This window comes from Nicotiana tomentosiformis, chromosome 2, assembly GCF_000390325.3.
Source record: "Nicotiana tomentosiformis chromosome 2, ASM39032v3, whole genome shotgun sequence".
Classification (NCBI taxonomy): Eukaryota; Viridiplantae; Streptophyta; class Magnoliopsida; order Solanales; family Solanaceae; genus Nicotiana; species Nicotiana tomentosiformis.
Window position 1 is genome coordinate 76,278,794 of NC_090813.1, and position 15,424 is coordinate 76,294,217.

Here is a 15,424-nt window from a genome sequence, read left to right on the forward strand (position 1 = left end):
TAGTGTGTAACAAGGACTATGTACGTCAACGACAAGTGGAAAAAAGAACATGTATACGGAACCAAATGGGTGTTGGTGATACCGTTTATGCGCACAAATATGGCATATGCTCGGAAACAGGACATGACCGTCGTAAATGTCCTTCAGCTGGTTTGGGTGGCAGTAGTAATCCAGCTCCTGGTGGAAGTTCATCTAATGTGCCCAGCTATCAAGGATACACGTAGTGTTTTATTTTCTTAATGTGGTTGTAATAAGTGTATGTACTTGTTTATCTTGCAAAATGTATGAAATAAAATTATGTTTCAATTGCTGTTAAATCTTATTAATATTTAACATAAATACTTAAGTACAACAAATCCAACAAATCCCTGCAACATGGGAGACTATGTCGAGCCTCGTACTCCCGTCCATATCCTCACCTATCAACCCACGTCCTAGCTAAAGGGAGAAACAGAGGTGGTGTGCCCGGAGCTAAGGGTGGTAGAGGTGGCTGCAACTGCAGGAACCACTCCCATGCCCAAACGTGCAGCGGCAAAATTCCAGCAACGTCTTGCTGGGTGCCCATGCTCGCTTGGCACATCTGCATGTGCAAGTAACCGAGAACAACAGCACCCCAGCTGTAATGATGTAAATCATCTAGCCGCTCAAGATAATGAAGAAATCTCAAGGTGACTAGGTTCCCCGAAGTATTCGGGAACAAACCTTCAAACATAAGCAGCAACAACAACCTCGTGTACCGGTGAATATGAAGCTCCGGTGTATTATCTGTGATATCAGTGTCCATCGCCTCCAAATGCTGCCTGTGAGCACGTGATTTTTGCCCGACTAAAAATACTCCTACAAAATTCAAAAAAATAAATAATAATAAAAAAGATTTTTTCTAATTATTTTAATTTTATAGAATTTTTAGGAAATCCTGTTAATTGTTGTTTGCATTTTAGTTGCATATTTAATATATTGAAAATATAAAAAAATACCACAAAAATATCAAAAATTTCATGCATTGCATTTTAGGTTTTTATTTGCGTTTTTAGGATTTAAGTTGTTTATTAATTGCATTATTAAACAAAAATCACAAAATACAATGGTTGTTTACATTTTTAGTCTTTAGTCTTAATTATTTAGTGATAAGTTAATGAAAAATAAGTTAAGGATAATCTTACAAAATAGATTAATTTAGAATCTAATTTAGGATTTAGTTAGTTTGTTTAGGATTTTAATTAATTCAATTAGAATTCGAAAATCAAAAGAAAAAGAAAAGAAGAAAGAAATAAAGAAATGGAATTAAGGAATTTGTTTGGTCTTGTTCAAAATTGGGCCAAAAGCTCTCAATGGCCCAATCCACTCTCATCCACTCAGCCCAGACCCGTTAAAAAAATCGGTCCGACCCCCACTTAAACCAAACGACGTTGTTTTCACCTTTTAATCCTAGCCTTTGATTTCCTCTCATCTAACGGTCCTAAACTAACCTCACCAAACCTTATAACTGTCTGAAAATATCCCTAACCCCCCCCCCCCCCCAAAGACCTCTCATTTTGATCTTCCTCCTCAACCTCTCAAAACCCTAGCCGCTTAGGATTCCCAAGACCCGGCCGTCGGCGGCCACCACCCAACCACGCCCAAAGCTTTACCTTACAGTCCTCACTTTCCCCTCATCACATACCTCCGTTTAATTTCACCGTAAAGTCACCCAAACGCCTTGAATTTCAGATATGACGAAATCAAGAAAACCTTAATTTCACTTCATTTTTGATTTTTCTTCAAATCTTGGTTCGTTTAGCTTCAATACCAAAGTCGGTTGCCTTGACCATCTACAAACTACCATTTCATATAGTTTTTCAGTTCATGAGGTCTTCAAGAACAAATGTTTTCCGTCACATTTCACTCCCTCGGCTGGCCCGTGCTCAAAGTTGTCATATATAGCACTAAATGTGCTTTCGAGTATTAAATTAGTGCTCATATGACAACATTGAACACTGACCGGATTCTTCTGCCGGAGTTTGGTCAATCACCAGTCCTTTTTGGCTAGCATTTGATTGGTAAATTTTTTAATTTTTCTCTTTATCTATTTCTTTGTTAATTTCATTAAATTCTCGTTTTACACTCCTTTTTTTCCTCTTAGTTTAGTTTGGTTAGACGTTTTACATATTACCTATTTAATTATGTGTTTTGGATGATTAGTATTAGTTGAATACATTAGTTAGTCACATATTTGAATTAGAATTTTTATTATTGAATTGTTTCATCTTTTGCATTAGCATTTCCAGTTTGTGTGATAGTTTGTTTTATTTTTAATTTTTAGTTAACGAAAATTTTAAAAAGGGGTTGAGAGAGAATTAGGAAAAATAAAGAGACTTCTTGTTGAGCTGTTGAGATCTGTCAGTAGGTATTAGAAAGGACTAAAGTGCATTTAGATAAACTTGGAGTGATAAAAAAGGGTAAAATACAGAATTTTAAGAGTGAAAAAATAAAAGAAGCTTCTAGAATAGGGACAACTGTTTCAATTTGTTAAGAAAAATGCTGAAAACATTTGGAAAAGGGACAACTGTACAAAATTGGTTAAAAAAGATGCTGTGGTTTCCTTTTTCACGCTGACAGATTCTTTTTTAGACTCTCTCATTTTCTTTTGAGCATAGCGTATATACTCTCGTTGGCATAGAATTGGGGGCATTCATTCATTCATTCAGCATTCCTCTCATATTCACTCACGAATATATGCTGATTTTCTTCTACACTCATCCTCACTGATTTTCCACAGAAAAACACTCTGAAATCTGGATTTAAAAAAAAAAAGATTTAAAGAGCCACTTTGAATTCCATTGCAATATTTCAGTAGTTTCTGAGTTCTCGTTGGAGTGGATTTGAAGCTGTTTTTGCTGTTACTGCTGCTACTTCTGCCATTTTGTTAAGCTTGGCTTCATCTTTAGTTTCTTTGACCTTAGCTGAGAACTGATTCTGTTATTTCTTCCTACGATTAGCTGTTGCTTCTTCTCCAAAGTCAGAGATTTATTTTCTGTTATTTGTTTTTGCTGTAAGCCAGGTATCTTCTGTCCAAACGATAGATTTTCTTTTCATTTGAATGAGAGTAGTTAAATTGGTTCATGCTTTGATGTGTTTCATTATTGCCTAATTGATTGATTTTCATCATGTTGCATCTTTGTTAACTCTACTGTATTGAAACCTAAGTCTAGTTGCAATATGAGTTTACTGCATTTATCATGCAAAAAAAAATGTTATTTTTTAAAAAAAGAAGATGTTTTACTTATTTTAGTGAATAACTGGTGTTTCCAAAGATGGGGTTTGGGTTGAGATACATGTCAAAGCAAGAGGAGGAAATAGAGTGTGTTGGTTCAAGTGTCTCTAATGGTAAGTGCCCTCCACTTCCAACCAAGAGGTTGTGAGTTCGAGTCATCCCAAGAGCAAGGTGGGAGTTCTTGGAGGGAAGGATGTCGAGGGTCTATTGGAAACAGTCTCTCTACCCCAGGGTAGGGTTAAGGTCTGCGTACACACTACCCTCCCCACACCCCACTAATGGGATTATACTGGATTGTTGTTGTTGTTGTTTGGTTCAAGTGTCTGAAGCACACTTTCATTAGGCCATTGCTAAGCTATTACATACGGGCATGAAGCTAAAAATTAATAAGTTAGAAAGTTGTTTTCTCTATTAGTACAGGCCGTGTATTTGTTCATTAAGGTGTAATCAGGCATTTATTACTGTCAAACCTGAGTTTTATAATGTAGTTATGTATGTAATTTTGGAATCGAACAAAATATTCATGCTCAGTATGTTGTATTTAATTCATCTCCTTGCAATGATGTTCTAAATTTTGAGTGAGTTGCCAATTATTGAGTTTTCATTTCCGCTATTGGGCCAAATAGGTGGCCCGTATGTACCAGGCATTATGGAGTCTTGAGGACTCTAAGCTTCAGGGGCATTTTGGGCCCAAATTCAGGCCCAGTTGGACCTTTCTAGTCCCATAAGCAGGCAGGATTAATGCTGCCTGTGATTTCTGCGTGTTAGGCCACAATTAGGGCCCAATCAACGCTCTTTTGGATTTGTAGAATATTTTGTTTGAGTACTCAATTAAGCATGATTCATAATCCTTCTACTAATCAATGCAACATCTCACCGTGCCCATTTCTAAAAAGGAAAGACAAATAAACTTTCAACTTTCAGATTTCTCGTAAAGCCATATGTTTCAGCATATAGATTTGAGTGCTCACCTATACTCCCATAAATCACGACCTCAAATTAATCTCAAATTAGCTTTAGGAAAATCATGAATATCCTAATTTGCTTTAGGCACGTTTAAATAAATCATCGTAATTATGGGTACGGTTCCCGTAGCATAGTTATGATACATAATCCCCAATTCGAGTGTGCGTTTCACGTGACTCGACCATAACTTCAAATAATAATAAAAATTAACATGTTGTAAATCGCGGGTGCGTATCACGTGGCGCGATTCACAATGTGTACAAAAACAAACGAGTGCGCTACATTGCGACTTGTTCAAACAAATTCCATAAATACTAAAAACGGTTAAAAGGTAAAAATGAACATAAGTCTTAAAACATGTAATAAATCAGATAATTAGGCCAATTATTAATAGTGGAGCGACCGTGCTAAAATCACGAAATTCGGGAATGCCTCACACCTTCTCCCGAGTTAACAGAATTTCTTATCCGGTCTTCTGTGTTCGCGGACCATCAATAAGAGTCAATTTCCTCTATTTGGGATTTTAAAATGAACCGGTGACTTAGGACACCATAAATTATTCCAAGTGGCGACTCTGAATTAAATAAATAATCACATTTCGGGTAATGTCACTTTAATTAAAAAAACTCCCCTACCCCCCTCGGGAGAAAGGAGGTGTGACACTGCCGGACGGGCGTCAACTGCAGACGACTGGCCCCAATCAATGCAGCCTCATTCGGTGGCTAAAAATCGGTGAGCCGGTGCAGCATCTCTTGGTACTGCAAACCCGTATACTCTCGGATGTCATTCGACAAAGAAACAAGGTGTCCATCAACGGGCAGCCCATACAGGACCTCTACGTCCTGAAGCGTGATAGTGGCTTTGCCAATGGACAAATGGAATGTGTGCGTCTCTGGTCGCCACCTCTCTATCAGGGCTGTGATCAACGACCAATCCAGTTGCAGTCGGCCGATCTCCACAATCCTATAAAAACCCGTGTCCTGGAGGCGTCTGACTATACGGGGATAGAGAGGGTGAGCCTTAAGAAAGTCCCACATATCGTCTACTCTCCTGTCGCGGAACGTCTGGGCCAGTAACTGTCCCTCCCATATGTAGGACGACCTATGCTCGCCCTGTAGCAACAACAGCTCTAGCGTGGCAGGTCCGGGATGCAAAGGCGGAACCTCCATGTCGGCTACTGTAAATTGAACAATATTAATTACATTATTTTACTTTAATATGTTAGTTTTATTATTTTACATGTTAGTTTTATTATTTTATATGTTTGTTTGTTACTCACCTATTTTTGACTATAATAAAATTAAATAATTAATTTTCATAATTATACAAGATTTAATTATTAAATATTCATATATGGGTTCCAGACTCGATATTTGAGGCCCAGTAGCACCAAGGTATCCTGAATTCTTGTGTTCATGATGAGAAAATTTTTCCGATTTATCACTCAATAGATCTGTTATTTTAAATGTTAGTTTATTATTTATATGTTAGTTTAATATTATATATTGATAGGCTATATGTACATCCCTGTTATGTTTTGATGATCCAACAAACTTACTGTCAAGAACCAGATAAGGAACTTGTTACACATTCTCAAGACCTTAAGATCAAAAGGTTCCAGCTTGGGATATGGTTCAACTCATCAGAGTCAAAGGAACAGTAGAGGAAACATATAGCTACTGTTTCCCAAGAAAACTGCACAAGTCAACTGCCCCAGCTGTAAAGTTGCTGCCTGCACGCGTTACAGTACATCAATCAACTTTATAGGGAGTGTCTTTTACCTGCCTTGCTTACATCATCCTAGTGATGTTACAAATGCATTATTAACATCATGGAAGGTAAAACAAATGACTTGAACACTTAGAGAATTTACTCAAGCACACTCACTGTGATTGATCATCAAGAAAATGATTCTCAAGTGCATCAAAAACAAAGAACAACACTACTACGGACCAGTTCCCTATCTCAAGTTATTGTATGTCCTTAGTTGAGTGGTAACTTTGTAATAGTTCTTCAATTGTAATTCCTACTTAGCTTGTTTAGAAGCATTGCGTAGGAAACCATTTGTAAATCATAAACCTGGCTAGAGTTAGTCGAGTTGTAAAGTCTTTGTAATAGAGTTATTACAAAGTGGCTTGTAATAGAGTGTTACAAGTTAGTGAGGGATTAAGAGGTTAATTCCTAGGTTACATAGGTTGTAATCTGAAAGTTGCTTAGTAGTGAAGTTGAAATCCTACAAGGGTAGGTCGTGATTTTTAATCCCGTTGAGCTGGGAATTTTCCACGTAAAATTCCTCTTGTCATTTACTCACTGGAGTGTGCATGGTTTCTGTAGGAACTTATATCTGTGGGAACTTATAGAGAACCTGGTTCTCTATATAGTTTGGTGGACCCTTAAATTCTATCATATATGTTAGTTTTATTAATTTATATGTTAGTTTTATTATTTTATATGTTAATTTTATTATTATATATTTTTGTTTATGACTCACTTATTTTTTACTATAATAAAATTAAATAATTAATTTTCATAACTATACATGATTTAATTATTAAATATTCATATAATAATACTTAGTCCGGGAAATATTGTTGTTTTCTCATGTTATTTTCTTACGATCGTTGACTAAAATTGGACAGAGTTTGTGTTTGAACTATCAGCCTTTTTGACGTATTTTTGGGTATAAGAGATACTTAAATGATTAATTTCAATAACTACAAGGATACTACGCTAAAGGGCACTACATTTTACTACACTAAAAGGGCACTACATTAGGCCACAAGATGCTACTAGAGGGAACTAAAGTAACAATTTATATATTTACTAGTCTTTAAGCAAATAAATAATCTAAACCGGATAAAAACAACAAATAAATTTAATCACAAAACATTCACGAAAATACATATACCACAGTAAAAAGTAACTAATTAATATTTTTTTAACAACTAATAATAATTTCTCTATTTTTACTAATTGTTTTAGCACACTAATACTATAGTCCGGATAAAAACAACAAATTAGTTAAATCGCAAAATAATCACAAAACAACATAGAACACATTAAAATCATCTAATATGCATTTTTTATACGAGTTTTAACAAAAACTAAGTCGGAATACCTCGATTTTAAGTTTTTGGAAAATTGAAGATTTGATGATTTGGAGCCGAAACAAGCAACCCACTCCGAGATAACGCCTTACCAATAACTCAAATTTTCTGTCATTTTATGAATGTTAAACACACAATGGTCGAAGTTAGCACTTCAGCTATATATATACTCTACTATTTACTTTTTTAACTCTGCCTCTTCCTCACCACCGCCGTAAATGTCATCAAAATAAAATCCATTGTTGGTTGCTGTATATAACAACTGTCTGTGACATGAGTGTGGAATAGAAAAAAAGCTGCCAAAAAGGGACTTTACAGCTCAAATAGACATAGATTGTCGTTGTAGAGTCTGGAATCCAGATTTCTCATACAAGGCTCCATATGTTTCCAGGTCTTCCTCAGCGAACAATGTCCATGATTTCCTGCTTTTCATTGGGTATTGGTATTTCACTTCTAGAAAAAAGAATGTAGATGTTCCTCACTACTGTTTTAGCGTCAAGGCGACCAAAATCAGCTTCAGCTCTACCAGGTTCCTGGAAAGAAAATTTCTTGGAGATCAAAGAGAGCTAGGATTGATATCATCAAATGTAAATCAGCAAGCAAAACTGTACCCTCCATCGCGAAATATAGAAGCCTTCAGGGGGGGTATTCAGTGTACTTGAGAGGTTGTGGGGGCAAGAATGGCACTCCCATGGTAATAAATCCAGAGACTCTCTCCCCGTGGAGAAGGATAAATAGGGAAATGATAGCAGATCCGAAGTCTTTGCCAATGAGAAAAGCCTACATTATTGGACATATATAGAGATCAGTACGACCCATGCCAAGAAAGAGAGAGAGTGCAAAGGAACAAGGATATAAACACCAGCATATATCAAGTTCTTATTTCACCTAGAATTACAGGTAATATGTAAATAGATCATTTCGTCAAGTTATGACAACACAAGCTCTAAATTGAATTGGAACAGGAACTCCTAAATGTGCCAGGAGATTATGGTGTCATCTATACTGTCCAAATTTTCATACTTCAAATGAAGTTTAGCCAACAACAACCAATGTATTCAAGATTATGAGCTTAGACCATGTAATGTAGAATGATTTTCAAGCACAAAATCCTTATAGTTGCTCGAAAGTCCCTGCGTTTTCTTTTCATCCAATATACAAGCACTTAAGTCAAAATTGAAGCTCAGATGTTCCTTAAGAATTCTTATATTAAATACTAGTACATGAAACATATTAAAGTATTTCAAGTTACATAAAGAACAAAAGATACAATTTTTTTTTAAATTCTGAAAAGGATGTAAGTTCATAGAACACAAGAATGACTATAGATTTGTACAAACTTAAAAGAATGTGGCAACTAACAAGAGTAATAATGTGTATAGATTCAACTGCAAAATCTTAGTGTATTTAATTTATTAGAAGCTAAAGAAGGCTAGATCCTATTTATGCTTACTCAAGCAATCTACACATGGTCCACCTACTTCAAATACACCAGTTTACTTACCCAGTTTAGGTTCCTGTCTAAATAAGGATAGCAGTCATCCCTTGAACCATAAATCAATTTTTTTCAACGCTTAGTTCCTACCTATCACTATTTGAGGAGTCAATTGGTTTTTTCTTTCCCGCTTTCAATTTTTTTCTTTAACTACAACTTGTTTTGATTTATACTACTCTTTTAAGTAATTTGCTTTATTATAAGATATTAAGCAATGAATTCCGATCCAACTTTTTTTTTTTTTTTTTACAGTAGAGTTATTCTAGCACCAGCCACCAGGAAAAGGGAAAAGGAATGAACTTTAAGCATAACACAGTAAAAAAATAACTTCTTCTTCTCAAAATTTTGAGAAGATGAATACCTTAGAGATGCCAAGAGCATCAAGAAGTGCAAGGGTGTCATTAGCCAAGTCAAGAAAAGTGGTTTTCTCGGGTTCGGGTGGCTGATCCGATAACCCGTATCCTCTGAAATCGGGTGCAATAGCTCTGAAACCAGCTTTGGCCACAGCTATCATCTGATATCGCCAAGTATACCATATTTCAGGGAAACCATGCAAGAACACCACAACTGGGGAATTCCCACTTCCAGTTTCAGCTAAATGAAGCTTTAGTCCATTTACTTCAACATATTTGTGCTCTATTTGTTCCATCTTGCTCCTTTTAACTTTCAGTTATGTTGAGAATGGAGAGTGACCGACAGTGTTTTCTTTGGAAATGTCGTACGACTATATACACTTTGTTTACTTTTGGATGGTTGTTATGTATGGTACCGTATTGTTTTAATCAACAGAATGTTTGGGCATCCGCTAACAATACGAAGAATAAACTTACAATATTATTAAAAAAAATAAGGTATGAGGTAAAATTATTATATAAAAAAGTATTATAAAAGATAAATAAAATTATTTAATAATAAGTAAGGGCAAGAGTCAATAAATCGTATTTGGAAAAATGTCGATTTTATAAGTCACAACAACGAAGTCGCCGTTTCGAATTGCTTATAAATCGTATTTATCATTTGTGATTTATAATGCACATTTATGAATTGCGATGTTTAACGCATTTGCAAACAAATGTCATTTTTAAGTCGCAATTGAAGAAATGAGATTTATAAGTCACATTCTCTTCATTTATAAGTCAAAAAGTCACATTTCAGAATATTTGTTACCTGACATGTAAATGGCATTTCATATTTTTGGAATTCTAACAAAAATTACACACTAAAAATTCAGAAGAGTTCGTATCTATATGTTCAGGGTAGTTGATGTTATTCCCGGTCAATATTGCTGTATTTGTAAATATTAATTCTGCAAAATATAAGTTAACGTAATGAAACAATAATAATAAATTCGAGCCCACTGAATTCACAGTGTTTCCTTAAGGAATTTAATCCCCTCCTAGTACCCAAGGTAATGGATTATTTCCTCCCAGGATAGAACGAATAACACACTGGTGTAGCGGTACTTCAAACCCCAGTGTTTCGGCGAACACAAAGTTCGGTAGCAAATCACACTTACAGTTGCTTTGTTTGAAGTTAAAAATAATGCAGAACGAAGGAGTATATACTCAGAAAAACGTATGGAAGTTCTGAGAGGAAGGAATGCAATGTATAGCCAATTTGTTGAGCGAATTGTATGTTGAGTTGAGTATCTTTCTTCAACATTTGCTGCTCATATATATAGCAGCCAAGAAGGAGTGCAAGACCAAACGTCCACCCTTCATGGTGGAGCAAGCATTACATGTTTGTGGAGCAAGCACTTCATGGTGGGAAGACCATTATCCGGCTGCCAAATTATCAATACACGGATTGGAAAATATCCGTTACAAATACGGATAATCTTACGTTAATATTTACTATTAACAAATAAATTTGGTCCAAAAAATTAATCAATCAATCATTTGACCAAATCCGAAGCCGAAGCCGAAGCCGAAGCCGTAGCCGAAGCCGAGCCGAGCGAGCGAGCGACGACGACGGCGCGAGGCTTGCTTTCTTCTTAACTCTTTAAGAGCTACAAGAAGAGCAATTATATATATACCCACCAAAAATGTCTTCCACTTCCAATATGGGACAATGTCTCATTGTTAAGAGGGGGAAACTTAAAATTTTACTCAAAATTTCATTTTCCCTCCATTTCCCATTCACCCTCATTTTAAGAATATTACATCTTAAAAATAAAACCTCAACAATCCCCCACATGAATGGGGAATGGCTATATCACGGAAGTATGCATGAAAAACTGTGTGATTTACAAGCAAGGATTAATTGCATCTAGATAAGTAGGTTTCCCTTTGAACTTTCCGTAGTAAACTTATGTCGGATATACTCGGTCAATCGGTAGATTTGATATCTTTGAACCGTCGATCTTTGGTGTATACCTAGACAACCATAAGTCACACAATCAACCCTTAACCGTCTTTGGTTCTCATTGTTGTGTTCGTTTCAGCCATGAACACCGCCTGGTTTCATAAGTGCGTAGAGAACTGGCCTTACAAAGTTCTCCTTGAAGCGGCTCACACTTCACACTTAAATAGGTGATTCCTAAACGTGTCATCCTGTAGATACACTATTTGATATACCCCGTATCAAATTTAAAAATCATTAAAAAGCCTTAATGCTTTATCCTTGGTACTGAACATTGTCTCATCACGAGAATGGACTAAAATTTTATTTGACAATGTTGAACCGTCATTAATGACTTTGTTTGATCTCTTTGAACCTAGATCTTGGGATCTCCAGTCTTCTAGGTAGAGTTACCGCCACAATGACTTGTTCTCGGCCATAGCCCCATTCCCCTTGATGATTTCTCAACTACCTCTCTAGTTAGGCCTTTTGTAAGTGGATCCGACACATTATCACTTGACTTTACATAGTCAATTGTGATAATTCCTCTAGAGAGTAATTGCCTAACGGTTTTATGTCTTCGTCGTATATGACGAGATTTACCGTTATACATGACACTCCCAGCCCTTCCAATTGCCGCTTGACTATCACAATGTATGCATATTGGTGCCAACGGTTTGGGCCAAAATGGAATGTCTTCCAAGAAATTCCGGAGCCATTCAGCTTCTTCACCGGCTTTATCTAAGGCTATGAATTCAGCCTCCATTGTAGAGCGGGCAATACATGTTTGTTTGGACGACTTCCAAGATACCGCTCCTCCACCAATAGTGAATACATATCCACTCGTGGACTTAGAATCAGTTGAACCGGTGATCCAATTTGCATCACAGTATCCCTCAATCACCGCAGGGAAATTACTGTAGTGCAATTCAAAGTTCTGGGTATGTTCTAAATATCCCAAAACTCGTTTCATTGCCATCCAATGAGATTGGCCTGGATTGCTCGTATATCGACTCAGTTTACTTATAGCACAAGCTATATCTGGTCGTGTACAATTCATGATATACATTAAGCATCCCAATACACGAGCATAATCCAATTGTGATATGCTTTGGCCTTTGTTCTTTGCTAATGCAAGATTCACGTCAATTGGAGTCTTTGCAACTTTAAAGCCCAAGTGCTTGAATTTTTCAAGTATTGTCTTAATATAATGAGATTGTGACAATGCCAGACCTTGAGGAGTCTTATTGATCTTAATTCCCAGAATTAAATCAGCAACTCCCAAGTCTTTCATATCAAACTTGCTATTGAGCATACGCTTAGTAGCATTTATGTTGGCAATGTCATTACTCATTATCAACATATCATCCACATATAGGCAAACAATGACTATGTGATTTGGAACATTTTTAATGTACACGCATTTATCACATTCATTTATCTTAAAACCATTTGACAACATTGTTTGGTCAAATTTCGCATGCCATTGTTTGGGTGCTTGTTTTAGTCCGTAAAGAGACTTAACAAGTCTACATACCTTCTTTTCTTTACCTGGAACCACAAACCCTTCAGGTTGTTCCATGTAAATTTCTTCCTCCAACTCTCCATTTAAGAAGGCCGTCTTAACATCCATTTGATGAATTTCAAGACCATACACTGCAGCTAATGCTACTAACATCCGTATGGACGTAATTCTTGTAACTGGAGAGTATGTATCAAAGTAGTCTAGACCTTCTCGTTGTCTATACCCTTTGACTACGAGCCTTGCCTTGAATTTATCAATAGTGCCATCATCTTTGATTTTTCTCTTAAAAATCCATTTAGAACCCAAAGGTTTATTTCCAGGAGGAAGATCAACCAATTCCCATGTATGGTTGTTCAATATGGATTCTATTTCACTATTGACTACCTCTTTCCAAAACAATGATTCCGAAGAAGTCATAGCTTCTTTAAATGTTTGAGGCTCATTCTCCAATAAGAAAGTCACAAAATCTGGTCCAAATGAAGTAGACGTTCTTTGACGTTTACTACGTCTTGGATTCTCCTGATTACATGTACTTTCTTTTGTTTCTTCCCGAGGTCGTTTAGATCCTTCACCAAACGACTCACATTCCTTTTTATACGGATATATATTTTCAAAAAACTCAGCATTATCTGATTCTATAACCGTATTATTATGAATGTCGGGATTTTCTGATTTATGAACCAGAAATCGATATGCTTTACTATTTGTCGCATATCCTATGAAAACACAATCAACGGTTTTCGGTCCTATCTTTACCCTTTTGGGTTTAGGAACTTGCACTTTTGCCAAACACCCCCACACTTTAAAATAATTCAAGTTGGGCTTCCTTCCTTTCCATTGTTCATAAGGAATGGATTGTGTTTTGCTATGGGGCACTCGATTTAATATTCGATTAGCCGTAAGAATGGCTTCCCCCACAAGTTCTGTGGCAAACCAGAACTTATCAACAACGCATTCATCATCTCCTTTAATGTGCGATTCTTTCTTTCCGCAATCCCATTAGATTGGGGCGTGTAAGGGGCTGTTGTTTGATGAATAATTCCATATTCTAAACATATTTCTTCAAAAGGAGATTCATATTCACCACCCCTATCACTTCTTATCATTTTTACTTTCTTGTTAAGTTGCGTTTCAACTTCATTTTTGTATTGCCTGAATGCGTCTATTGCTTCATCTTTACTATTCAGTAAGTAAACATAGCAATATCGAGTACCATCGTCAATAAAAGTTATGAAATACTTCTTTCCACCGCGAGATGGTATTGACTTCATGTCACAAATATCTGTGTGAATTAAGTCTAAAGGATTTGAATTCCTTTCAACTGACTTATAAGGATGTTTAACATACTTAGATTCCACACATATTTGACATTTTGATTTTTCGCATTCAAACTTGGGCAGTACTTCCAAGTTAATCATTTTTCGCAAGGTTTTATAATTGACATGACCCAAACGTACATGCCATAAATCATTTGACTCAAGTAAGTAAGAAGAAGCTGAAATATTATTATTATTTTCAACAACCATTACATTTAGATTGAAAAGGCCCTCGGTGAGGTAACCTTTTTCCCACAAATATTCCATTCTTACTAATTACAACCTTGTTGGATACAAAAACACACTTAAAACCGTGCTTAACAAGAAGTCCAGTAGAGACTAAATTCTTTCTCATTTCGGGAACATGAAGGACATTGTTCAAAGTCATGACCTTGCCAGAAGTCATTTTTAGAAATACCTTCCCATATCCTTCAACTTTTGCTGTTGAAGCATTTCCCATATAAACTGTCTCTCCGGGTTCAGCAAGAGCATAGGTAGCAAAAGCCTCTCTAACTGCACAAACATGGCGAGTGGCTCCTGAATCAAACCACCACAGTTTAGGATTTCCCACCAAGTTACATTCAGAGAGCATGACACACAAGTTATCAACATCATCATGGTTTACTACCATGTTTGCTTGACCCCTTTTCTTGTCTTTTTTCGGAGCACGACACTCCGTAGATTTGTGTCCGATTTTCCCACAGTTGTAGCAGTTTCCACTGAACCGCTTCTTGCTTGGGTTGTATTTCGGACCAGAAGCCTTCTTCCTCTTTTTGTTAGCTTCAACAATATTTGCTCCCATTATTGTTGAATTTCCACGGCCTCTCCTTTCAGCAGCTTTATTGTCCTCTTCGATTCTCAACCGAACAATGAGATCTTCAAGGGACATTTCCTTTCGTTTGTGTTTCAAATAATTTTTGAAGTCCTTCCACAACGGAGGCAACTTCTCAATCATTGCTGCTACTTGGAATGCTTCGTTGATTACAAGACCTTCAGCAAGTAGATCATGAATAATCACTTGCAATTCCTGGACTTGAGTAATAACAGACTTGCTATCTATCATTTTGTAGTCCAGAAATTTTGCGGCAACGAATTTCTTCATCCCGGCATCTTCAGTCTTATATTTCTTTTCAAGCGCATTCCACAATTCTTTGGATGTCTCCATGCTACTGTATACATTATACAGATTATCATCCAGTCCGCTAAGAATATAATTCTTGCATAAAAAATCAGAATGCTTCCACGCTTCAATCACGAGAAAGCGTTCATTATCTGGAGTTTTATCCGGCAGATCAGGAACATCTTCCTTGATGAACTTCTGTAGACATAACGTAGTTAAGTAGAAGAACATCTTCTGCTGCCAGCGTTTGAAATCAATCCCGAAAAATTTTTTGGGTTTTTCTGCCGGTGCCAACGCCGGTG

The 15,424-nt window shown here is 36.5% G+C and overlaps 1 protein-coding gene and 1 pseudogene across 1 annotated transcript; both read right to left on the bottom strand.

Annotated features, from left to right (window-relative positions):
* Positions 1-415: 415 nt before the first annotated feature.
* On the bottom strand, positions 416-5,388 carry LOC138905091 (serine/threonine-protein phosphatase 7 long form homolog). Its single transcript, XM_070193597.1, has 2 exons — positions 4,986-5,388; positions 416-837 (listed from the first exon to the last, which is right to left on the bottom strand). The coding sequence occupies exons 1-2, from the start codon at positions 5,386-5,388 to the stop codon at positions 416-418; spliced, it is 825 nt and encodes a 274-aa protein (XP_070049698.1).
* A 2,026-nt stretch (positions 5,389-7,414) lies between these two features.
* On the bottom strand, positions 7,415-9,557 carry LOC108948202 (uncharacterized; annotated as a pseudogene).
* Positions 9,558-15,424: the final 5,867 nt, after the last annotated feature.

Coding starts and splice junctions, on each gene's coding strand:
- LOC138905091 (XM_070193597.1), bottom strand. CDS start 5,388: ATGGAGGTTCCGCCTTTGCATCCCGGACCTGCCACGCTAGAGCTGTTG. Junction 838..4,985: donor TGACATCCGAGAGTATACGG/GTTTGCAGTACC, acceptor TGAATTTTGTAG/GAGTATTTTTAGTCGGGCAA.